The 26,700-nt window shown below is 39.6% G+C and overlaps 1 protein-coding gene across 4 annotated transcripts in view; it reads right to left on the reverse strand.

Annotated features, from left to right (window-relative positions):
• Positions 1 to 26,700, reverse strand: part of RPS6KA2 (ribosomal protein S6 kinase A2) — a 464,767-nt gene that overhangs the window by 216,564 nt on the left and 221,503 nt on the right. Inside the window, exon 1 of one of the 4 annotated variants that reach the window (XM_075064104.1) lies at positions 22,295 to 22,617. The exons of the other annotated variants lie outside the window; for them this stretch is intronic. Coding sequence (XP_074920205.1) covers positions 22,295 to 22,393 — 99 coding nt within the window. The 5' untranslated portion in view covers positions 22,394 to 22,617. Of the gene's footprint in view, positions 1 to 22,294; positions 22,618 to 26,700 lie in introns of those variants that run through there. 4 annotated transcript variants of the gene reach the window in all.

Consider the following 26,700-nt stretch of genomic DNA (forward strand, 5'->3'; position numbering starts at 1 on the left):
GTCCCTTCCCCGTGACCTCCACATCCTTTTCACCCTTTCCTCAAGGTTTTCAGCTACCCAGTCCCAGCAGCCAGCCAGGAGCTCCCTCTTGCTCCCCCAGTCCCTGCCAGCAGCTGCTCTGTCCAAGGTACTACAGTTCCCTGAGCCTGCTAGGAACATAGTCCTAAATCCTTGAGCTCCCAGAAGCAACTGACCCTGCTCTGCTCTGCATCTCCTCTTATATGGGCCCATGGGGCCCAGATTAACTGCTTCCTGCAGCTCTTCTCTAATTGGCTGTGACATATATGGTTGACTGTGCATTGTGTGAAGTAGTACTACCGTTTCTTTGTCTTAAATCTGCTGCCTATTAATTTTGTTGGATGATCCCTGCATTATGCGAAAGGGAAATAACACTTCCCCATTGACTTTCTGTACATTAATCATGATTTTATAGATCTGGATCATATCCCCCCCCCCAACCCTGAGTCATCTCTTTTTTAAACTGAACAGTCCCAGTCTTCATACGGAAGCTGTTCCATACCCCTCATCATTTTCATTGCCCTTCTCTGTATCTTTCCAATTCTAATATATCTTTTTTTGAGATGAGGTGACTAGAACTGCATGCAGTATTCAAGTTGTATGTGTAACAGATTTATATATGGCATTAGGATATTTTCTGTTTTATTAGCTATCCCTTTCCTAGTGGTTCCTAAAATTGTTAGATTTTTTTGACTATCGCTGCATATTGAGTAGATGTTTTCAGAGAACTATCCACAATGACTCCAAGATCTTTCTTGAGTCATAACAGCTAATGTGGAACCCATTGTTTTGCATCTATAGTTGGGATTATTTTTTCCCCGTTTACATTACTCTGCATTTATCAACACTGAATTTCATCTACCATTTTGTTGCCCAGTCACCCAGTTTTGTGAGATCCTATTGTAACTCTTTGCAATCAGCTTTGGACTTAATTATCTTGAGTAATTTAGTATCATTTGCAAACTTTGCATCTTCACTGTGTACCTTCTTTTCCAAATAATCCAACTCGTCCCAGTACAGACCCTTAGGAGCTCCTGGTATTACCTCTTAGCATTGTGAAAACTGACCATTTATTCCTACCTAGTGTTTTCTATTTTTAACCAGTTAGTGGTCTATCAGGGGACCTTCCCTTTTATCATGACTGCTTACTTTGCTTATGAGCTTTTGATGTGGGACTTTGTCACAGGCTTTCTGAAAGTCCAAATATACAATAATCAACAGGCTTACCCTTATCCACATGCTTGTTACTGCCCTCAAAGTATTCTTATAGATTGGTTAGGCATGATTTCCCTTTACAAAAGCTGTGTTGACTCTTCCCTAACAGATCATGTTCATAAATGTATCTGATAATTCTCTTCTTTACTATAGGTTGAATCAATTTGCCTGGTACTGAAGTTAAGCTTCCTGGCATGCCTTACAGGGTATTTGTGTGTTTTCTGGTTAGCTACCGTTTGTAAAAGCAGGTGATGGGGTGGTGTCAGTGAAGAGATGCTCTGAAGCCCACACTTCTTACCTTGGGAACAGAGAAGAGGGAACATAGCTGGAAAGAAGGGAAGTCTCTCTAACCCCTTCAACTTGGATAATGGTGGTGGTGAGGATAGGAAGCTTCAGGGCATCTTTTCCTCTCTGTCACCCTGTGCAGTGTGAGAGGCTCTAGGCTGAGCCAGAGAAGGGAGAAGAGGGGAGGGATTCTCTTTCTTTCAACCCCTTGGGAGTGTAACCCTTATGGAGATGACCTGTAGAATTCAGTAATTTTAAAAACCTTTACAATTATTTTAACCTCCTACAGAATTAAAGGAACATCCACATTGGCTTTAATAGCTTTTTAATACCCCCACTCTAGAGAGCTACAGAATGGTTTTTATAAAGCTTAGTATTTTCCGTTGATTCTGTAGAGTTGTGGGTTTTTTTGTTTTTTTTACAGTAGTTTCTAAAGAATCCAGTTGAGTTTATCGCTATAAAATTCTCTAGGACTTTCCCCCTCAGGAATGGAGCTCTAAAGAATCCACAGGCCGTTCTCTTCTCTCCCTCAGGGATGGGGGAGCCACACTTGAGGATGGGAGAAGCAGGATGGGTGTGGAAGGGAGGGGAGCCTGTTGAGCCTCTTCACCAGGGAGTCACATGCATTAAATCCTATTAAGAGAATACTGCTAGAAAAACAGTTCACTCAGTATTTGTGCCTCCACCTGAACAAGAACCGAAAATGTGTCAGCCAGAGTTTGTTGTCCATGCTAGAAACAAGGCTCCACACACCATTTGAGACACAGCCCAGAACTTTTATCCAAGCCTCGGAAGTTTAGGGAAGAGAAAGAGGTGCAGATAAAACATTTTGGGTTCATCCCATCTTTAGTCCAGGATATGCTGTCTAGGGTCTTCTAGATTGTTCTGAAGGAGTCAGTGCTTTTGTCAGTACAACAGAGGAAACAAAACGCACTAAGCCTAGTAAAAGGTCAAGGTGGGAGAGTGTCTGACATCTCTCAAAGTTAGTATTTCCATTTAGTCACCTCTACTTCCTATTGAATAACAGGAAGATTTACTTTTTTGCCTTAATAGATTTTTGTGAGGTTGTGACTGTTGCAACACTCCAGGACTATTCTCCCGACTAAGGGTTTGGAACAGGTCCCATATGAGAAGAGATTAAAGAGACTAGGACTTTTCAGCTTGAAAAAGAGGAGACTAAGGCGGGATATGATAGAGGTATATAAAATCATGAGTGATGTGAAGAAAGTGAAGAAGGAAAAGTTATTTACTTGTTCCATAATATAAGAACTAGGGGCCACCAAATGAAATTAATGGGCAGCAGGTTTAAAACAAATAAAAGGAAATTCTTCACACAGCGCACAGTCAACCTGTGGAACTCCTGGCCTGAGGAGATTATGAAGGTTAGGTCTATAACAGGGTTTAAAAGAGAACTGGATAAACTCATGGAGGTTAAGTCCATTAACGCCTATTAGCCAGGATGAGTAAAGAATGGTGTCCCTAGACTCTGTTTGTCAGAGGGTGGAGATGGATGGCAAGAGAGAGATCACTTGATCATTACCTGTTAGGTTCACTCCCTCTGGAGCATCTGGCATTGACCACTGTCGGCAGACAGGATGCTGGGCTGGATGGATACTTGGTCTGCCCCAGTATGGCCATTCTTCTGTTGGAGTCAAAAGGGGTATCTCACAAGAAACACAAGGTCTCAAGTATACTTTGGTGTCTGTGCTTTGGAGAGCTAAAACAGTTATCCCTGACTGCTACAGTGACTGGAAGGTCTTAGGGCTCTGCTGCATGCTTCCCCTTTTCTACAATCCAGCTACACCTCAGCTTTTTCTCTTCATTCTTGTGTCTTTGTGGTTGACTCTCATGATTCTCTCTCTCCAGACTTCCTCTACCTTTTATGCCATATGTCAGACATTTCTATCTTCTGTGAACATTGTTTCATTTTATTTTTTCTTCTAAAGTTCAGTTTCCTTCCTTTTCCATTCAATTTTCCCCTGTTCTTCTTTTTCACTCCTATGCTTCTATTCTCTCTTCCCTATTTTCATTAATGTATGTTCACTAATTTCTTCCTTCCCCTTCCTATGACCACCATTCCTCTGCAGCTCCTCTTCTTCCTGCTTCTATTTCAGTCCACTCCCTTCTTTCTGAGTGTCCCACTTACTAGTAGTTTTGGGAAATGTTATAGTGAAAATACTTTAGGCAAAAGCTTTAGGGCTAGATTGTCAAAAGAGTTCAGCTCCCCATAAGAACAACAGGAGATGCTGGACACTGAGTACTTCTGAAAATCTGGTCACTTCACTTAAATGAGAAACAAGCATGCCTGAAAATGTGGCCCCAATTGTGGATATAGCGCACCCTTGAAAACGTGACCTCAATACCATGTTTACAAGTAAAGTCCCTCCCTCTCCACCCCACCCCCCAGAAGACTATGGAAAGTAGTGATGGAGAAAAAAACCTTGAAGGATGATTAGGAGTCAGGGTGCTGATTTATGTTACTTAGCACTTACAGCATACATTGATTTTCATCTTCAATAATTTGCAAATGTTAATTAACCCCTGAAAATGATAATGTAAATACATGGAGTGCACATGAAACACAGAACACTGGTGTTTACAGGCCTGGAGAGTGCAGAGGTCCTCATTTAAATAAGAACTATTTAGACATCCCTGGATGGAAAACTGAAAGGGAGAAATTTTTAAATCGTGACTTCTGTAACAGAGAATTTATTTACAAGGTTTTGCCATTTTAATCATGCTAAGAAAATAATTTTGATTAAAAAGGGACTATGAAATAAAAGTTTTTCCATTTCTCATGATTAAGCAGCTTTCTACAGTGGTTCAAAACTGAATTGTGTGAGGAAGGATGGAGAAAGTGAGATGAGCTGATTAAGAACAAATCATTTCTCTCTCTCAGGTACTTATATGGCCCCCATTACCATAGTATCTGAGCAGCTCCTGTGAAGTGCTGTCTTCACCACATCACAGATGAAGAATTAAGGTAGAGACTCTAGAGAGAAGCAAAATGACTTGCCGAAGGTCCCACAGAAAGTCTATGGCAGAGCAGGGAATAGAACCCAGGTCTTCAAGTCCCAGGTAAGTCCCTAACCCCTAGGCCACCCTTCCTGTCTATAACATACTGTAACGCATAGCTTACACTGCCACACAGCCCAGCTGAGTACCATCATCTTGCATAACCGATGCAATATTAGTAAGTCTGTTTGTCTTTAATATTAGAAATATTAGTAAATAAACTGGCAATGCAAACAATGGAGAAACGAACATTGAATTCAAAGCACTGATTCCACTACTAATACTGTAAATGGAGAGTGAGGCCAGAGGGATAAACTTTCAGGACCTTGAGAAAAATCTTATTTGTCATTCATAGTTAATATGTTTTTTTAAAAAGATATACAAATGGCAACTTCCTATTCAAATTTTCATTTTGCATTGTAAAAATGTCACTAATCAATAGACTAGATTATAGAATATGGTTAAAAACATACCTGTGTCTGGTTGTTATTATCGTCATCATCAATTCCCTAGGTCAAATATATGCCAGTGCTGCCTAGAATAAAATGCAAAGACAGCCCCTGTCCCAGAAAGCATACAGTCTTAATTTCAGATGTCACAACAAGTAAGGGTCATAAACAGACAAAGGGTTTAAAGGTTAATGTCAAAAAGAAGAAAATATGACGAGTGGAGATAGGAGATAATCATGGCATTGAAAAGTGATTTGTTCACTGAAACAGAAGAAGAAGAAGTAGATTTTAGAATTGCCCACCTTTTGTGAAGCACTTTGAGAACAATGGGTGAAGAATGCTGAAAGTGAAATATTACTATTAACTAAATCTATTACTAAAGTGACATTTTAATTAATATTTTACCCTATTTCAATTATTGTAGCATTGTAGTATTTCTTGTAGTGTTTCTCAGGTGAGAAGAAAGGGCAACAGCAAAAATACGGGCTGCCAACCTGCTGCTTGGCATCCAACAGAAGTAAAAGCTAGATGGATTCCAATCTGGGATGTGAGATGATACATAAGGTATTAGAAGATAAAAGCCATAATTTGCTTAAATTGGCAACTCTTTGGGGAAAGGGACAGGTTTTTGTTGTGGTTTTTTTCCTCCTGCATTTCTACAGTACCTAGCACAATGGGGGTCCTAATCCATGACTGAAGGGCTTACAACACACAAAAACGCAATTGTAGTTGCAACATATTCCTTATGAATCCTGTTCACAAACTAATAAGAAAAAAAGTAAAACCACCACCACACATTTTTGGCTAGTGTTCTTTCTTGTGAATAGTAGAACAGATTGTCTGACAAGACAGTACATGAAATACTGCTTAGTACATAACGTTAGTGACACGTACCCACATAAAACATCACCCCACTCTGTGTATTAATTTATTGACTATAGCACTTTGAGGCAGAGTGTATGGAGGAGGGGAAAAATACCAATACATCAGTTCTAATTCTACATTATAACATTAATTTAAATAATTTGATCTCTGATATTAGTTTGTAAATAACATAGCACTTACAGCAAGCTTCTGACTGAAGGTGACTACAAATCATTATTGCAAGGATAATGCAGAGTAAAGATCATTGGTCAGACTACAATAAATAGGCATGGACCTTAAGAAACCCTGTATAAGCCCCTCAAGCCATTACAAAAAAAAATCCCATTTGCTTTCAATATAATGCTATAACTCTCAAAAATAAATGTATGGGGATATCCTGTGTACAATTAATATGCTGAATAGGGTTCTTGTAAGTAGGCACCTTCCCCGCTTGCTCTGCAAACACAGTCCACACATTACATAAAGTCCAAGAGCATCTCTTTCCTGAGGGGTTGGCTTTATCAATAAAGAAAACAGCAACATTATATATAAATAAGTTTAAACTTTCTCCCAAAGCTCAGCTGTTTCAAGGTTTCCTTCTACAAGATTGCTCAGCTGACGCTCAGAGCACGCCTATACTACAAAATTAAGCCGATGTAACTTACATCGGCATACAGTTGCTGCAGTAATTATATTGTTTGTGTGTGTCTACACTTGGTTCCTCGTATTGGTGGTGCGCATCCTCACCAGGAGTGCTTGTATTGACTGGGGCATTGTGGGATGCCTTCTGAAAGCCAGTAACAGTTGATGTAAGCAATGCAGTGTCTACACAGACACTGCATCGACTTAACGACACCAACATTGACTGTACTCCTCTCGCGTGGAGGTGGAGTTAAGTAGGTATAGCAAGGCAGTTACATCGGTGGGAGTAAAATTTTAGTGTAGAGATTTACACAGTTAGTTCAATGTAAGCTGTCTTGCATCGACCTTGCTCTATAGTGTAGACCAGGCCTAACCCTATCTTCCTAGAGTGCCACTCCCACCTCCCTTATTTGCAGATAGATTACCAAATAATTTGCCTCTGCATAACATACATAGCCTCCACAGGCGCTGACTCTGTGGGTGTTCCAGGGCTGGAGCACCCACGGGGAAAAAAATCATGAGTGCTCAGCACCCACTAGTGGCCTTGTCAATCGGCTCCTCACTCTCCCTCCCAGTATCTCCCGCCCACTACAACCAGCTGTTCAGCAGGAGGCAGGAGGCACTGGGGGAGAGGGGATGGAGTAGGGGCAGGAAGAGGCAGGTTAGGGTCAGGCCTTGGGGGGAAGGGGTGGAGTGGGGACGAGGCATGGGGCGGACTACAAAGGAGAAGTGTTTCAAGAAAACATTGCTGCCCTTCTACAGTTCTATAGTTCTATAGAAATTACTTAAAGCCTACAGAATTTAATATACCATGATAATCTTTCCTAAATAATGTTTAACTATCTCTCAATCTATCTTACAGAATTCTATAGCAGGAATATAACAATTAACAACTGTAGGATTGTAAAAAAAATATAATGTACTGGATTTTCAGAATGGTCCTTGGACGCATAAACGGGAATCTTGAGTAGGAGTAGAGAGGTTATTTTACTTCTGTATTTGGAATTGATGCAACCGCTGCTGAAATATGGGGTCCAGTTCTAGTTCCCACAATTCAAGAAAGATGTTGATAAACTGGAGAAGGTTCAGAGAAGTGCCACAAGAATGATTAAAAGGTTAGAAAACCTGCTTTACAGTGGTAGAATCAAGGAGCTCAATCTATTTAGTTTAGCAAAAGAGCAGTTTAAGAGGTGACTGGATTACATTCTATAAGTACTTACCTGGGGAACAAATATTTAATAATGGGATCTTCAGTCTAGCAGAGAAAGGTATAAAAACAATCAAATGACTGGAAGTTGAAGCGAGACAAATTCAGACTGGAAGTAAGGTGTAAATATTTAACAGTGAATGTAATTAACCACTGGAACAGCCTATCAGTGATCAGGGTGGATTCTCCATCACTGACCATTTTTAAATCAAGATTGGATGTTTTTCTAATATATATGCTCTAGGAATTATTTTGGTGAAATTCTGTGGCCTGTGTTATACAGGACATTAGATTAGATGATCACAAGCATCCCACCTGGCCTTGGAATCTCTGGATCTATGGACATAATCAGTATCTGCATGTACTTGAATGGGCCAGACTTTGGATGAATATCAGCAGAAACCAAATAATAGCTTTTGTAGAACCTGGGACTGTTTAGGTAAAAAAATCAATACAAACCAAAAACGGAGGGCCTTAAATATAGCACAGAATGACATCCCTGCTGCAGAATACTATTGGCTGATTTTACAATTGTATAGAAAAGTTATCGCTCTATAGTAAAAATTCTATAAATCTCTTCCATAAGTCTCAGATTAGTATTAACCAGCGATGGACGTCATTAGAACATATGAGAGATAATGCCAAGAGGTAGAGTAATTCAGTTGCAAATTTACAAATTGACCTGAGCTGCTTCTCACTCCCATTTCTTTCTCTCTTTCTTTACCAGTTAAAACCCAAAAACAAACCCAAACCCTTTTGTCCTGCCTTTAGAAAATAACCCAGCAATTTATAAAATCAACATGGTGGTATAGATTTTTGAAGACAGTAGAGTAAATGTAAGCACTGAGTGATGGTGAGAAGTTTGGAAAATTTAGAACTCATTCAAACGCTGGTGGCTTGAAATGTTCCATTAAAACTAAATGTGTTCAAGGTTTGAGTTCTTCTTATAGTGATAGCACATTAGTGAAAGAGACCAATGGATTCCTAGAATCTCCTGGCATTTGTCAAACCTGACAATCACCAAAATCAGTACTTTGATTGGGGCTTCTAACTGTGTTTTTTTTGTTGTTGTTGTTTTTTAAGAACAAAGAACAGGAGTCATACTTTGTGATGCAGAGCAGAGAGCTGAACTGGCAATATGCCAGCAGCCCAAATGCAGCAGATAATTTATATGCAAATTGACAGAAATACTGTTAGGAGATATAAATGAACACCTCTACAATATTTGCTTGTATGGTCCACTTCCTTGACAGATAAGTAGAACTTTGTTTTGGTTCACCAGTCAAATAATATCCACACACCCTGCAACTGATTAACTTTGTTCTCCATCTTTAGTTACAAAGACAATGTGGCCAGAGGCCATGTTTTGTGATTCTGTAGGATGCAACTCTCCATAGTCTCTCAGTTGGACACACCTCCTTCCCCATGGCATGTGTACAAGACAATCTTTGATATGAAGATGTCTTGAGACAGCAAGTGAACAACACTTTTAAAATCAACAGTGTAAATCTCTCATGCTCTGCCCTGGGGATTTAATAGCTTCCACAGTTATTGCTCTGTCCGAAAAACATTGCTAAGTTTTTAATGATCTGAAAAACATGAATATTTTTAGTCAAGACTATTTCACACCACTACACTTTAACTTTTTGTAGTCGTGTGCCCAGATGTGAAATTTTGTCTATGTTGTTTCAAAAAGTTATCTATGTTAAAAAAAGTTTCACGTGTTGAAAAGAATAAAAGAATTTGTTGGAAAAAGAAATCCCTTATTTTCACTCAAAAGCAGACCCATTATCTGTTTAAAATCCAAGATTTTTTTCAAAATAGGACTAATTTTCATGTAACTGAAGTGCATAAACCTCCTCAAACTTTGAAGTTTTCCAGTTCACTTGCAAACATTTTGCATAACTCTAATGCAAAGGAATACACTTGTCTCCAATCTAGATGCTCCTACTTCATTTTTACCAGATTCGTCCACCTTTTGTAGCAATAAGAAATGTAGGGCTAGAAGAGACTTCCGATGTCATGTGTGATAACTAGTGAAATGGGCATAAAGCGAGGTACTGTAAATACATTAGTAAATCAGCTCTTATTTCTGTATTATGTAATTTTCTTGAATCTCTCATCATAAACGAAAGTCCAATGTTTTGAACAGTGTTTGTCCTTAACTGTTTAAGACTTAATTATAAGTAGGTGGAAATTTAGATACCACAGTTATGAGTGTGATAAGAATCTACATAGAGAGCCCAAATAGAAACGTGTAATCTTATTTTCTGTGTCTGAAGAGTTTCAAAGTTGTGTAGCTTTTTGATTCTTGCCAGTTTGTGCATAACAAAACTGTCTTGAGAAAGAAACCTCTTCTTCTGTCTATAGACCAGTTTTGGAAACTTAAAAGTAGATAAAGTATAAAGTATAAAAAAAACTTCTAAAGCAGAGGCATGTTGAAACTAGCTGTGAGTGGATAACTTTGCACTGACATTTGATTTCTAAGTGTAAATTTAGACGGTCTCTCTTCACTAGTTTAGGGTTTGGTGGCTGATTCCATCTTTAGCATCTGAATGTAATAAGGATCAACAGTTTTTAGACATTAACTCACAGCTGAAAATAGGGCAGTTGGTTGAGTACTATATTAAATTCAAATTGATCTAAGCAAGGAAGCGCCATACTAACTGTTGCCAAAGCTAGAAAGGAATCACTGTTTCCTGTGATCTAAGATTGAGAAAAGATGATGGTATCTGTGGTGACTTCAGATTTTTTTAACCCAAAACAAGCTCTGGTTTTGTGAAGTCAGTGCAAATCTGCACACAGAGCAGCAACAAAAGAAGGCTCCTATGGAGAGCTGGGTCATCCAAAAAGTTATTGTAGAGAACATTTTACTCTCTTTGCATTTGCAAAACTTCTGCAGAATTGAAGTAACCCTACAAAATTTTGAAATATTTTCCTCACACCACACCCATGATGTTCTCCACAGTCTCTAGATATCTGTGAAAAACCTAAATGCCACTTTACTCACATAATATCTCCAGCTGCACCAGGGGAAAAATGCGCCAGACAGTGGAACTTGCTACACCTGTACAACAGGTGTAAACAATTCTTCCTTCCCTCTCCCCCTCCTCCCCATCAGTGCAGACAGGGCTCCATCCAGACACTCTCCTCTCCCTCCAGCTGCTATTGCTGCAGACAGATCTAGTTTCTTTCTGTGCAGGATAGAGAACTACTTCCTGGGCTTGCTTTCCTCTCAGCTCACCTATGCTGAAGCAACCATGGTTTGGCCTATATTGTTTGGTGGGACTGAATTTATTTCAGGCAGCATTCACAATGCCTGATACTTGAAAATCTAGCAAGCGAATTTACCTTTCCCAAATGGGAAGTCCTGGATAGAACACAGTCAAGCATTCTGGGGATCCACCATTTCTGAAACATGATGTACCGATCTAAAGTTTCTTTACCTCCTCAGATTTCCCAGAAGAAATATTGGTCAGGGTCTTGAACTTTTAAAAATACCGCAATCTGCTGTATATCAGTTTATGCTTTGCACATCACTTAGCTAGGAACATCAGTATTCCTTCTCTCAAACACCACAGGATACATGTAACCATTTTGATTACTGGCGGACAGATAATCATGAAAATGGTGATGACTCACATTTCATCCTCTGCCCTCCCTTCCCTCTGCCTAGAGACAGAGCCATTCCTCAGATGTGACACCCATTTATCACTAAAAAGCAACAAAGAGTCCTGTGGCACCTGATAGACTAACAGACGTATTGGAGCATAAGCTTTTGTGGGTATTCACGAAAGCTTATGCTCCAGTACGTCTGTTAGTCTATAAGATGCCACAGGACTCTCTGTCACTTTTTACAGATCCAGACTAACACGGCTACCCCTCTGATACTTGACACCATTGATCACTGATTCTGGGATAGAGATGGCCAACTTAAGTCTTGAAATTCACTCTAATAATAATTGTTGGCAAAAGCATTTAAAAAAAATCTCATGGCAAACAGAGATGGGTGATGGGCTATTTCTTTGGAGGGAAAAATTCCTGGATTTCTCTCTTTATAGTTTTTCTCTTTAGTAATTATGGAAACGTAAAGTTATGGGTTAAGATTTCCATCTCTTGATAATACATCTAGAATAAATAGATTAAAAGCATAATTTGTTTCTTAAAATACAGAATTTGTAATGGTTTTAAAATGGAGCATTTTGACTAACCTGGTTTATGAGAAACAGGCCACTCCTTTGCACCCCTCCCTCTTTTCATAATCTATTTTTTTTATTTCTCTGTTCCTCTCACTTCTGCTCATCCACTCTTTCCTGCCATTCTTGACTGGAACAACCATGGCTATTATAATCCTGGAGAACTTTAAAGCTAAGGCTCACTGTACACACCACATGCAAGATATGAAATTTACCCTTTTGCCCTTGCTTTTTGTAACCCTCCTATAGTGTGACATTCACGGGACTGAGACGGGCACAGGAATACAGCTCTCCAGCTGGCATCACTCATTTATCTTCCTGATGATCAGTGGACTGTCACGGTCTGGGATTCAGTGTCATTGCTTTTGGGAGGCAGACCGATTCCCCATTTGCCAGTGGCTAAGGAGAATAAAAGTAGGCAACCATGGGCCAATGAATTTCTCTAGTTTTACTCCTTTCCCCTCATAAATAAAGCTCAAGGATTTGAACCTGCTGAACACTGATGTGGAGAATCTTGTGGCCTGATTCAGAAGTTCTGAGCACCCATAAATCCTGTGGAAGTCAACAGGAACTGAGGCTGCCCAGCATCTTAGAAATCAAGCTCTTGGGGACCTTCTCCTCAAAGTACCAATGCATCACCTAGAACATTGTCACTGACAAGTACGCCAACATTTTTATGGCTGACTTGGAACAACACTTCCTCAGCTCTTGTCCCCTAATGCCCATACTCTACTTGCGCTACATTGATGACATCTGCATCATCTGAACACATGGAAAAGCAGCCCTTGAGGAATTCCACCTTAATTTCAACAATTTCCATCCCATCATCAACCTCAGCCTGGACCAGTCCACACAAGAGATCCACTTCCTGGACACTACAGGGCTAATAAGCGATGGTCACATAAACACCACCCTATACCGGAAACCTACTGACTGCTATACTTACCTACATGCCTCCAGCTTTGATCAGACCACATCACATGATCCATTGTCTACAGCCAACCTCTAAGATACAACCGCATTTGCTCCAATCCCTCAGACGGAGACAAACACCTACAAAATCTCTATCAAGCGTTCTTAAAACTACAATACCCACCTGCTGAAGTGAAGAAACAGATTGACAGAGCCAGAAGAGTACCCAGAAGTCACCTACTCCAAGACAGGCCCAACAAAGAAAGTAACAGAATACCACTAGCCGTCACCGTCAGCCCTTAACTAAAACCTCTCCAGCGCATCATCAAGGATCTACAACCTATCCTGAAGGATGATCCCTCACTCTCACAGATCTTGGGAAACAGGCCAGTCCTCGCTTATAGACAGCCCCCCAAACTGAAGCAAATACTCACCAGCAACCACACTACACAACAAAAACATTAACCTTGCAACAAAGCCCATTGCCAACTCTGTCCACATATCTATTCAAGGGACACCATCATAGGACCTAATCACATCAGTTACACCATCAGAGGCTTGTTCACCTGAACATCTACCAATGTGATATGTGCCATCATGTTCCAGCAATGCCCCTCTGCCATGTACATTGGCCAAACCAGGCAGTCTCTACGTAAAAGAATAAATGGACACAAATCAGACGTCAAGAATTATATCATTCAAAAACCAGTCAGAGAACACTTAAACCTCCACAGCAACTCAATTACAGACCCAAAAGTCGCAATTCTCCACCAAAAAAAACTTCAAAAACAGACTCCAACAAGAAACTGCAGAACTGGAATTAATTTGCAAACTGGACACCATTAAATTAGCCTTGAATAAAGAGTGGGAGTGGATGGGTCATTACACAAAGTAAAAACTATTTCCTCTTGCTAATTTTCCCCCCTACTGTTACTCACACCTTCTTGTCAATGGGTGGAAATAACCCATTCTGATTATCACTATAAAAGTTTTTTTTTCTCCTGCTGATAATAGCCCATCTGAATAGATTAGTCTCGTTAGAGTTGGTATGGCAACACCCATTTTTTCATGTTCTCTGTGAAAATATATATCTTCCTACTATATTTTCCACCGCATGCGTCCGATGAAGTGGGTTTTAGCCCACGAAAGCTTATGCCCAAATAAATTTGTTAGTCTCTAAGGTGCCACAAGTAGTCCTCATTCTTTTTGCTGATACAGACTAACACAGCTACTGCTCTGAAATCTGTTTACTCTGTAGACCCTGATACTGGGAATAGTATATTGTTGCTTTTAGCATTCTGCCTCCATGTGTATACTTGACCAGGACATCAAGCTGGGAGAAAATTCAACAGTCAGCAAAATAACAGAACATTTGTTTCCCGAAGAGTTTATTCATACAGACAGTCAGTTCAGGGATGGAACAATGTTCAGATGGTTCCAAAGCAAATTCAAAATGTGGCCTTCACTGCATATCTCTAGACTGCTCCCTTCCCACATTCTGCTACTCACCCAAATCCTAACCCACACAAAAAGCTTTCCATACCCAATTCACCCCAGCCCCTGATGGCTCTGTCTGTTTTCTCACCATCCCACAATTCAAACACCTTGTGGGTCTACCTCTCCCTTCACCTTGAAACCTGACTCTTTCCAGCAGCAGAAACTCCTGCAGGGCCCACTAGATTCCTGGGCTCCCAACTGCTGCTGTATCAGGACTCCTACCTACACCCATGATTCAGCTCGGTTTCCAAATGAGCAGGAACCTCTGTCTGGGATTCTAGCTCCATTCTGCACCATTTTCATGGCACTGTAAGTCAGTGGCGGAAATAAGACCAGTTCCTATGGCATCTACATTACCTCGGAAAAGAGTAGTTAACAGTCACTAAAGCAAGGTGAAACTCAGCAATTTTGCCTCCTCTACCAACTTTTTGCCCTTTTTGCTCTGTGTTTCTACCCACAGTGTTTCACTTTGAGTTCTGCACTTCAACGAACCTAGAAGCTCAAGGCAAAAATAAACTGAAACTGCCAATTTTTGTCTATTGTAGTTTCAGATGGTTGAAGTCACGCTGAGCATGGTTTCCACTCAAAATTGATCACCCAGGTTGTCTGAAAAAATCTCAGCAAATGTCACATTTCAAGCCAACTTGTGTTGATTTACAATTTTGGATGGTAACTGTAAAACTCAACCCAAAACTACCAAGTTTCATGGGCTTTACCTCTCCTGTTTGATCAGGGTTGTATTAAACTTGAACCTCACAGTAAAACTCAGGAGGTGCAAGGCTATGACAGTCAAAACCAGAAAAAAACAAAAACACTCTCCCCCCCAATAAATGCAAACTGCACTTTATTTTGCATTTGTAATGAGATCTGAAGTCAGGTAAGCTTTATAGGGTGCGGAGTTTTCTTATAAAGTTTCACACATCACAACTTGCAATTGGAAACTTTTAAATACAGCAATATTCTCCTTTCCCCCCAATGCTGTATTTAATAAAAGAGTATATTAGGAATCTACCATTGCTAAATAGTCCTTGACTTCTCTTTCATCTGCCCGTCGGCAGCCTGAAAACTAATTGGTTTAGTTCATTTCAGTGTTAAGTTCCCTCTTCTGGCCCTGGATTTGCCTTTTGTGTGCCCTGTATTTTACCACTGCTGAGACTAGAGCTAGTATCCTCACAAAGTGCAAGCAGCAACCTGTCATGTGAAGAAAGCAAGCCTGCCCCATGCCAACCCTGTGGACACTGTGCACTAAGTACTTCTCAGCAGGAAGTTGCATTTTGCATGGTGTCACAGCTGAATCTGACATCAGTATGTTCTATAAGTATTACTTCTGAAATTGGAAATTTCAGATCAGAAAACTGCCCTTCTCACCACCATCTCCTCCCTCCCTCCCAACCTCTCTTAGCTTAACTCTAACTGTTCGTTAAGTCAGGCTTAGATAATGAGTTCTTCATCAGTTCCTCTAAAGTGGAAAAATCTTCCATGCAGCAGGGGCCGGGCGGGCGGGGGAACAGACAACAAAATTGCAGGTGGCAGGCACCCTGATGTGTTTACGAAGCAGGAGTGCTGTATCTGAAGAGTGTTTATACTTATTTTCATTCAATAAACCTAAGTAAACAAATTTTCAGCTGGTGAAGGACTTCACCCTGGGAGGTTTAGGTCTTTTAATACAACAAGCAGGCCAAGTTCATTGTATGCAAGTTCTTCTCATCTATCACTTCATCTGTTTCTTGAGATACCAAACTCTGAGTGCTGTGTGTCTGGAGAGACAATGTGTCTGATATGGATTTTTGGTGTGTGAACACAAAGTCATCTAGGAAGTTACTGTAGGAACTGAACAATTTCATTGGACTAATTTTTTTTTTTATATCTGAAAGTCAGGATGCAAACTAGGCTCCTGCCTAAGAAATGTGTATCTGAACTTGCTAAGAGGAGAAACATCCATATCAGCTTATTTATCTGCATAAACCTTCTGACTTCAAAATGTTTTTGTCTCAAGTACTGGGATAATTTATTTTAAAGAGATTATTGTAGCTCTTTACTGATGTTTTGGACATCATATATAATAAACCAGCTGATTTTTTTGCAGCAATTTTAACTTTTAGCCTGATGGATGATGCACAGAAGCAGCAGTGTTATCAAGGTTACTGTGTTTCTTTTGACATTATAAGCAGACTGCAATATAATGGGATACTATCTGTTTTTCTCAGTTTGGGATCAATTGACTTTCTCTTCATGAATAAGATAAAAATTTATTTAGAGCAGTGGTTTTCAACCTGTGGTCCACAGATCCCAGGGTCCACAGACTATGTCTAAGATTTCCAAAGAGATGCGCACCTCCATTCAAATTTTTTTTAGGGGGGGTCACAAATGAAAAAAGGTTGAAAACCACTAATTTAGAGACACTGCAAATATAATGTAATTTGAAGAGAAAGGCATTGTGCTATCATTTATGGAAAAAGTCCTACCGACTCTTATATCATTTTATATTAAATGATAACTTTGCCAACAGAATTAGTAGTGTTTATGTTAATAATAAATTAGTCTAAGTGTAAATGAAAGGTTATCTGTTAAAATAAGGCAGTGTAGTTGAAAATACACATATGCATGTACGTGTGTGTGTACCTACTGACAATGTACAATTCATGAAATAAACCACAGCATAAAATTACTTTTAGTTTTAATCCTCTTATTTTTCTCTATTTGATACTTTCCCCCGTCCTCCCATCCCTCAATATTAATCCCAATATTTCCCCAGAAAATTGTACAGTTAATTTTTTCACCAATATTCACCCAAGTTTTTCAATTTTTGTAATAAACACAGAAAAATTCTCCCAAAATTTTAAACAATGTAAACGAAAAATGAAGGGACTTGATTATATTCTATGTACTAGTTTGATGCTTTTAATTATGTAGTTTTTAGAATCATTTCTATAGAATCCTCATTAATGTCTATTGTTTCATCCCTGTTTAATTCTACAGAACCTGTCCAACATAAAATTGCAGTCAGTGAACATACAACCAGTCATTGTAGATGCAAAAAACATATTCCATATATTCCACCAGACCTCCAGTTGGGATGATATAAAGTAACTACAATGTGCCCTAGAAGTGAGCTCAAGGATGGGAAGGGATTTAAAAAAAAAAGGAAATTGTACACCAAACACAAAAGGGGAGATTGTCAAAAGCTTTTTGTCCTATGAGTGCAGAGGTGTTAACTGTCCATTTAATCTAGAATGGTTTCTTACAGCATAACTCCTTATGCTAAACAATTTGTTCCACCTTGTATTTAGCTGTGACACTTCTCTGAGTACCTCTCCCAGACCTGAAGAAGAGCTCTGTGCAAGCCTGAAAGCTTGTCTCTTCCACCAACAGAAGTTGGTATAATAAAAGATATTACTTCATCTACCTTCTTTCTAACTTCCCCTCCCAAAAACAGTTAAGCACCCAACTCCCACTGAAAAAGTCAATGGGAGTTGAGGGTCTCGACCCCTATTTGTACATTGGAAAATCCCCCAACAAAAGCATTATAATTACCATGAGAACAATATTACAGTCAAGGAAAAAGGAGGAGGATGTTGAAAATAAGTTGAGATAAAAATAATATAAGTGTAGATAGAGACCCTGAACATACTGAAAGGTCTAATCCAGGAACATTGTCAGAAAAGTGATTTGTTGATTTGCTATTTTAAATAATCCTGTACCATGCTGAGTGATCTCTGTAAGGATTTTATTTCTTACAGACTCCTTGTGTTACTGTTCATTAGTGAGATGTGAAATTATATCTAGGTACTTATATGCCCCCAATAATTGTATTATCTTTACATCTCCAAAGATGTTACATTACAAACAATACTTCACGTGAAGCCATCCAGTAGCTCCAAGGACTTACATACTGAGACATAAAGATGTACTGATCTGGATTTGCAAAGCAACACAGAGGAATTGGAGAAGAACTCGGAAGGGCTTGATTATATTTCAATCACCAGAAAAGGAAATGTACACCAAAGGAAGGAATGATGATAGTGGAACATTAGTTGGGATTGATGACCTGAGACTATGAAGGTGGCTGATTAAGTTGTACTCCCCCCATCCCTGCCTTCGTATTAGGTCAAATCCTGGCCCTCTAATGTGGAAGGAGTTTATTGGGGGGAGGGTCAATTAGCCTTTAAGATTCACATTACTTGTATCTGGAGTGACACAACCAGCCTTGGAAGTGGTCAGGCCCAATTTAGAAAGGGACTTAGGACTCCATGTGCACATTGTGGCTAGGACCAAGAGAGCTTTTCAGAGGTTGGAGACATCATTTCTCTTAGGCCCCTGGCCACCCAAGTGCACACAGCATGGATTTGCTAGAGACTCTGAGCCCCACTGGAAGGTGTTCTTTGGAGAGATAAAGAGCCCTACCCCACAGATCATGAGCCCCTTCCTCAGGCTCTGCACAGGTTAATCAGACTTCCATAGAGGAGAGAGATCCAGGGGAAATCTTTTTGCTCATGCTCACAGACTTTCCCAAGATGACAGCTCTACAGAACTATCAGCTAGGACTGTCTTCTCTAAGAGTTGCACTGACTCACTTTGGAGACCTGGTCGACTTTATATCAAGGATCTAGACAGGCTAGAATATGGACCATAGATATCAGTGGGACTAAACACAAAGTTAAAAATAACATAAGATAACAAAAATGGAGAACATCGCTATTTGTTCATTCTTGGTAATGTTTTAGATTCTCATTTTCCCAGAAACATTTAAGGGCGGGAAAGGCTTTTGCATCATTGGAATAAATATCATAATTAAATTCTTTGCTTGTTGGGTCTTTACTGAATTGTTTTCTTAGAATGTCATATCTGACTTTTATTTATAAATCAAGGAACCTTCATCTGTGTCATAAGACACATTCCAGTGGGGCTCAAAGTCTTTAGCAGATCCGTGCCGTGTGCACTTTCTCCTGGTGGTTTTACATTTACGCTCATTGACACTCGGTACGAATTATAAACAAAACTCTGCTTTCAGTTCTACCCATGCAATTCCCCTTGACTTCACTGGATGTTCAGTGGACTTCAATAATAATTGTGTGCACATGTACAAGGGAAGAAATGGGCCCTGCATGTTGAATAATATTACATTGCAAAATATATATGAAGGCCAAGAAATATTGAAAAAAATAGTATAAACTTAAAAACTGAATATGTAGCAAAATAATTACAAATTTGAGCTGAGCTTCTCCAGAATAATATAAAAGGCACATTTCAGATAAGGAGGAAAAAATCCTAACATGTTCCTTATTTACCATAACATTGGTCTCTACTACTTTACTCATGCACTACCCAAGTCATGTACAAGTTAAAAACCTAATAGTGTAAATGAGGCAGTGGATTTGGATGTCTCCGATAAAGAAGTGATATTGGTGTACTGCAGCCATTAAGCAAAGGTCAAGTTTCGGTCTGCAACTTGCAAAGTCATCTGCATTTATACCTCTGATTTACAGAGCTATGAATCTTGTACAACTAGAGTTAAACCACAAGAAGCGGGGGGGGGGGGGAGAAAATGATCAGCAAAATCTTACCTAGTAGATATATCTTAGACACTACAGTAACTGTGGTAGTTTAAGGATATAAATTACTTGAAGCAAAAGGTGTGGGGGGGAAGAGAGACAGACAATGATCCTCCTATAATTTTCAATCAGATCTACCAACACATGATTACTGCCAGGTGTATTAGCAAACAACCACTAAGCAAAACATTGCTTTGTGTATTTTCTCCAAGTTCCCTGACTTTATTTTACTTATTGTTCATGATAATTTCTATATATCGACTTAATATTTTGCCTCTTTATAAGTATATCTATTTGGAAGGAGAATACTCCTATTTCGAATGATCAAACTACCAGTAAGCCTCCTTTGCTCTTTATATTTTGCTGATGAATGCTCATTAGCTTGCAATTATGAGTGTATATACAGAAGTTCTAAGGGATGGGATTCATACAGGGAGCTTGGTGTTTGTGTTTGGTTTTTCCACTAAGTTGGAACTTCTCTGATGATTTTCACACTTAAATAGCAGAACAGATTTTTTGAATCATTTTTCTTCATCCTGGTTGAAACCCCCCTGTTCCCTGTTGCATTATAATATAGAGTGACTTTGCATAAAGTGGGTTATTACTGCCAAATAAAGAAGGGAAGAGGGGGGTAGATGTGATGCTCATAATTTAAATGGGTTACAACAGATCTATTTGTTTGCTTCTTGAACAAGATTATCTTAAAGTCAATAAATCCTGGTACAAGAAAACAAGTTTAGAGAAAATATCCCACAGATGTTTAAAAAAAATCTCATAATTTGTTTAAAAGGCAATTATTGTTCATAACTATGGCCAAAAGAATTTTAAAGACTTATTTAAAAACAGGAATTTGAATTATTATAAATGTAGAGGAGTTGTGCTATTCAGTCAGACTATCCAACAGATTAGTTTATTAGCATGGTGGAAACTGCTTCTCCCCAGTGTAACGAACCAACGGCATTGTCACTCGAATAGTTAACACAAGTGATCTGCTGGGACTCTGATACCTCAGAAATCATATTGCCTGCTATGCTCTGTCCTGGCACTGATGATCAGTCATGATGCTCTTGTTAGTCCCTGAGTAGAACTCCTTCGTGGAACAGCCACAGCTCTGCACCTGGCTTTGCATCTGCTCTGGTGGGGCACAGATTTGATTACTTTCATGGAGTATTGCAAGATACATCTCTTTAATTTAGCACTTCCATGATTTGGGCACACAGCTGAGGGAGGAGTAATTTGTTTCCCTGCCAATGAGGTTTGAATTAATGTGGCTGGTTATCAATTGGTGCCAACATTAGTTTATGGAGTTGTTGTTTTTTATTGTGATATATCCCTATCTGATAGGTGAAACAGAATTAGGCAAGCAATACAATTTTTTCAGGAAATAGGTTTTTTTTTTAAATGATTTTAACTCAATCTTTATCATAACCTGCTTAAGCAATGACATATCAAGAACTTTATCATCAAATAGTTATCTGATGTTGTAGATATGACATGAAGGAAATATTTTTAAAATTTATTTGCATAGTATCAACCCGATCCTCCTCTCAGGACGCTGATGCAAATTGAAAGTAACTTCATTAAGGTCAATGGAATTATGCCACTGTAAAAAGCAAATGCAAGTAAGGGAGAATCAAGCCCTGTATAGCTTTGTTTTAATGGGGAGGTAGCAGATCATCTGCAATGACAAAGAGAACAGAAAAATACATAACTGGGTCCACATACAGGGTCAAAAAATGATGTGATGGATGGAATACAGAAATCCTGATCCTACCCTATCCAAACATTCTTATACATTAATGCTTTCTTCTGACTGAAAATGCATTTCACTTGGTGATAGTGCTAACGTATTTTATACAGATTATTTTGAGATTTTCCCAAACAACAACTTCTCCTTATCAGTAACTGAAAAATGACAGGTTGGATGGACTGAAGAGACAATGAATGCAAATACTTGACAAGGATGGGAACCTATAGGCAGACAAAGCAAGGGCAATTACTATCTTGGATAAAAGAACTGTGAGTCACTTTCGCAAAACATGAAAAAAAAATTGAACACCAAGAATTGCAATAGACTGAGTTGTGGGTGAGGTTAGGAAGAGTAAAGCCGGCAGCTACTATAGATTTTGGTGCTGTTTGTGCTAATTTAGGTAAATCTGTAATTATTTCAAACAAGCTTATAATGTCCTGATTCAGATTTCCTTCTCATGAGTTACTCTGGCAAAATAAACTCAGCAACATGCCAAATATATTTTGCAATATACAGTGCATTACAAAAAAAGCTGCTAAGTGATACTGAAGTAATATCATTGCAAACACCACCACCTATAGAGGAAGATTACCTTTAACTGCTGATTACATCAGCAAGTGCAGCCATCCCCCATCTCTATAACAAGCACATAAGAATATTTGCCACATACAAAGAACTTAATAAAAATTTACCTCAAATCTACTTAAACTTGAGCTCTTCGACCGAGACTTCTTGCGGAGATATACTGAAAAGAACCTACGCACTGTGAACTTCTTCATATTCATTTCCATTGCCCCGTTTGAACTACAGTGCAGAGCAGAGAGGAGCTGCAGTGACGAAGAAGGCTAGTGCATCCTAATTGCCCCTATATTAAATCCACGGAAGAGAGATTCTCAGAAGTATCTGTTGCTGATTCATCAAGTCCTGTACAGCTAGATGCACAGAAGGTATATTACAAGAGCCATCAAATCTTGCAGCATGCTGCTTGCTGCTCAGGGCTAAGTGCTTTTCGCTCTTTCTTTCCACTGTTTACATTTCAATGCTGCAAGCTGAACTCTCTTTCCACTCCCTCGCCTTAGGTCCTACTACATCCAATCAGACTCAGCTTTTCCTGCATACGTAATAAGCACCAGAAAATGACAGCTCCCAACTCCCAGGCAGAGCAGGTTTGCAATAAATATTAGATGTGTCTATTGCTTGCACTCCTGTTCTCTCAGTCAGTCTTTTTCAATCTCTTGGCTTGAGAACTGTATGGGGAAATAAGCACATGCTGCATTTCTGTTTTTAGCTTGGAATTTCAGCAGAGCTATAACTACTATATACAGTATGCACCAGATTTGAGAAGAAACAAGCTATTGTAAAAGAGATTCTCCTAAGAGAAGATTGAAAGACACCATGAGCTCATTGCTAAAATAGTAACATCTGAACCTCATTTTAGTCTCTGGACTACATTTTTTACCTTTATCCATCTGAAGTTAAGACAGGGCGGATATTACAGATTACCTAAAGGTTTTACATTTAAATAGTAGTTTGTACAACACTTTGAAAATATAAAGCACTATATAAATATTAAGTATTGTGCTTATTATTCTATTGTGAGGGAGGCTACAGTCCTCCTCTCCAGGAGGTTAAAAATGTGTATATACATACAGAATAGGAACCTTGCTGTTTGTACAGTAATTCTGAGTTACTCATTATACTGGAAGCATGCAGACCCATAGCTTTCCCTCCCTACCCTTTAGATTTCCTTTAGAAAACTACTGCATCTCAATGTGATTCTGAGACCCAAAGTGTTTCTATTCCAGCCACATTCAGCTTGGGCTACTTGGCCTTGTTTATCTTTCCTTTCCAACAGCTAAAGGCCATGAAGACATATCTTTCCTCCCATGTCCTTATATGGAAAGTGAACAACACTGATGACTTATTAAAGACTCAGTTGAAAAAAGCTCTGAGACAATAGTGACACCACCATACTGGGGAAGTTTCTCAGAGGCTGACTGACAACACCACTGCAATTGATCAGCCTTAAAGAGAAATACACTTTTTGCGTTAATTGCTTATTGGGTCTCTGCAGGCACCTTCAGGGGCTCTGACATGATTGTCACTGCCTGTTCTATTGATCGGTTAGGTTTGGTTGGTTGGTTTTTTACCCTTGCCACTATCTATAACTGCAAAAGCAACCTTGACTATTTTCCTAAGATGTCATGGAGTTTATGGTCTCAGCTTACACAGGCCCTATCTGTTTTTTGTCTGAACTTTTGTAATCATATCTTCCTGCACCTCACCCCAACTCCTATCAATTATGTAGCTGTGAAAAGCATCTACCTTGTCAGCTGCTCTGACTGTGTCCTCCTCCGCCTTCAGATCCTTCCATTGGCTTCCTCTCATCGTCTCCATCAAATATGAACTCTGCATCCTTCCTTTCAAGGTCCTGGTGAACTTAGGTTTCCACCTAACTTTTTGATCTTGTTTTTTCTTTCCCTCACCACGTTGCTCCATACCTGCTGCAAGCTTAATAATGCCTTTTATATCCTTCTCTTACTTTGTTTCCACCCAGCCCTCTGTGCCTGGAAGAAGGCATGTCCTAGACCAATGTTTCTCAATCTTTCCAAATTACTTTATCCCTTTCAGGGGTCTGATTTGTCTTGCGTACCCCAAGTTTCAGCTCATTTAAAAACTATTTGCTTACAGAATCAGACATTGAAAATACAAAAGTGTTACACACATTATTGCTGAAAAATGGATTATTTTCCCGTTTTTTCTGTATGAAATTTTAGTTTGTGCTGACGTCGCCAGTGATTTTTATGTAGTCTGTTGTAAAATTAGGCAAATATCTAGATGAATTGATGTACCCCTTGGAAGACCTCTGCGTACCTCTGTGTACCCCTTGGAAAACCTCTCAACCCCTGGTTGAGAACCATTGTTCTTGACTATTCAAGGAGTACATTATTTCATCACATGAATAAGGATAGCAAAATCTAGATCTAATACTGTAATTTTTTGGGGGGTGATTAACAAAAGTATTTTTTGAATTGTATTAACCATTGTGGTTTTGAATGATAGCTTGGTTGATGGTATAATAGAAGGCATTGCTGGGTTTTCTTAAATCTTTTCCATCATATATATGGAAAGCCCATCTATCATGCCATCATTCGAAACCACAGTGGGTTTATAAAGTTCAAAATATACACTTGTTGTTCACCAAAATAATAAATATTTCAATATTAGATCTAGATTCTGCTACCCTTACTTATGTGGATGTCATTAGCCCTTCCCAACTCTTATGGCACCAGGAACTGCACCATCAATTAAAAAAAATAAAGATTTAAAACACGTGGGGAGTCCCAGAGTTAAAAACAATTATTGACTGCTTTTACTACAAGATTTGTCACTGCCTTCATGTTGCAATGGGATTCTTACAATCTAATATATTGCAATTTGCAGTCATCATTAAAGGCCATTAAATGAGTCTGGTCTGCAATAAACTCCAAATAAAAATTATCCAAAACTGTCATGTACTTGCACTTGTTAAGTACTCTGGAACAGGTGGTCAGCAAGTGGGTGCAGAGGAGCAGGGAGGGCCAGAGCCATGGCATCACTCCCCCACGTTGATGCACACAGGTCATAGAGTTTAAGGCCAGAAGGAACCACCAGATCATCTAGTCTGGCCTTCTGCATAGCACAGTCCACCAAGACCACCGAGCACCCGCGCACTAAACCCAACAACAAAAATGAGATCACAGAAGACTAGACTGTTGTGTCCGACAGGGAGAGAGTAGGATGGACCAAGATGCACCAATGCCAAAAGCCCATGAAGTGGCAGGGTAATTATTAAATGGACACATCCCAGCAAAAACAGGAGTACTTGCTGTAGCCCATGAAAGCTTATGCTCAAATAAATTTGTTAGTCTCTAAGGTGCCACAAGTGCTCCTGTTCTTTTTGTTGATACAGACTAACACGGCTGCTACTCAAACATCCCAGCAAGTGAGCCATATAAATACACTGCACCCCACAAGGTCACTGTCAATCTGACGTGGGGGGAAACTCCTCCCCGATCCCACATATGGTGATCAGTTAGACCCTGAGCACACACCAGCCAGTCAGGCACCTGAGAAGAGAGAATGACTGGAGCCATCTCAGAGCCCTGACCCACCCCATCCAGTGTCTGGTCTGCAGCAGGGGCCATCCCTGATGCTTCAGAGGAATGACAAAAATAGACAACCAAACCCACCACAACACCCCATCAGAATCTATTGCGGTGAGGGCAGGAATCCGTTCCTCACCTCTGCAGCTGGCCAACTGAAACCCTGAAGCATGAGCTTTAGGAACATAAATTATAAACTGGAAGAGAGCCCCAGGGCTGCTGAGTCCTGCCCCCACCATTACAGCCAGCCCCATAATACAACTGCACTCAAATTTGTCCAACTCTGTCTTAAAAAACTAAGTAAGTTGTTTGCCCCACAATGCCTATTAGGAGGCTGTTCCAAAACCTCACTCTTCTGATGGTTAGAAACCATCTTTTAATTTCCAGCCTGAATTTCTTCATGGCCAGTTTACACTCATTTGTTCTCGTGCCAACACTGTCCTTTAGCTTAAATAGCTCTTCGCCCTTTATGGTGTTTACCCCCTAATATATTTGTAGAGAGCAGTCATACCCCCTATAGCCTTCTTTTTGCTAGGCTAAACAAGCCAAGCTCCTCCATTCTCTTTTCATACGACAGACCCGTCATTCCCCTCATCATCCTGGCAGCTCTTCTCTGCCCCTGTTTCAGTTTGAATTTAGTTTTGTTGATCATGTGTGATAAGAACTGTACACAGTATTCCAAATGAGGTCTTACCAGTGCCTTGTATAATGGCATAAATACCTCTCTTTTTCTCTCTCACACTACTGGAGATGCCTCGTCTAATACATCCTAGCATTGCATTTGCTTCTTTCACACCTGCATCACTTTGGTGGCTCATAGTCATCCTGTGATTGACTCCTCCACACCCAGGTCTGTCTCATTCTCTGTCATTTTCCACTGATGAACCTCCAGCTTTTTGTAGCAGAAATTCTTATTGTCAGACCTTAAGTGCATGATCTTGCACCTTCTGCAA

Source organism: Chelonoidis abingdonii, chromosome 3 (assembly GCF_003597395.2).
Source record: "Chelonoidis abingdonii isolate Lonesome George chromosome 3, CheloAbing_2.0, whole genome shotgun sequence".
NCBI lineage: Eukaryota > Metazoa > Chordata > Testudines > Testudinidae > Chelonoidis > Chelonoidis abingdonii.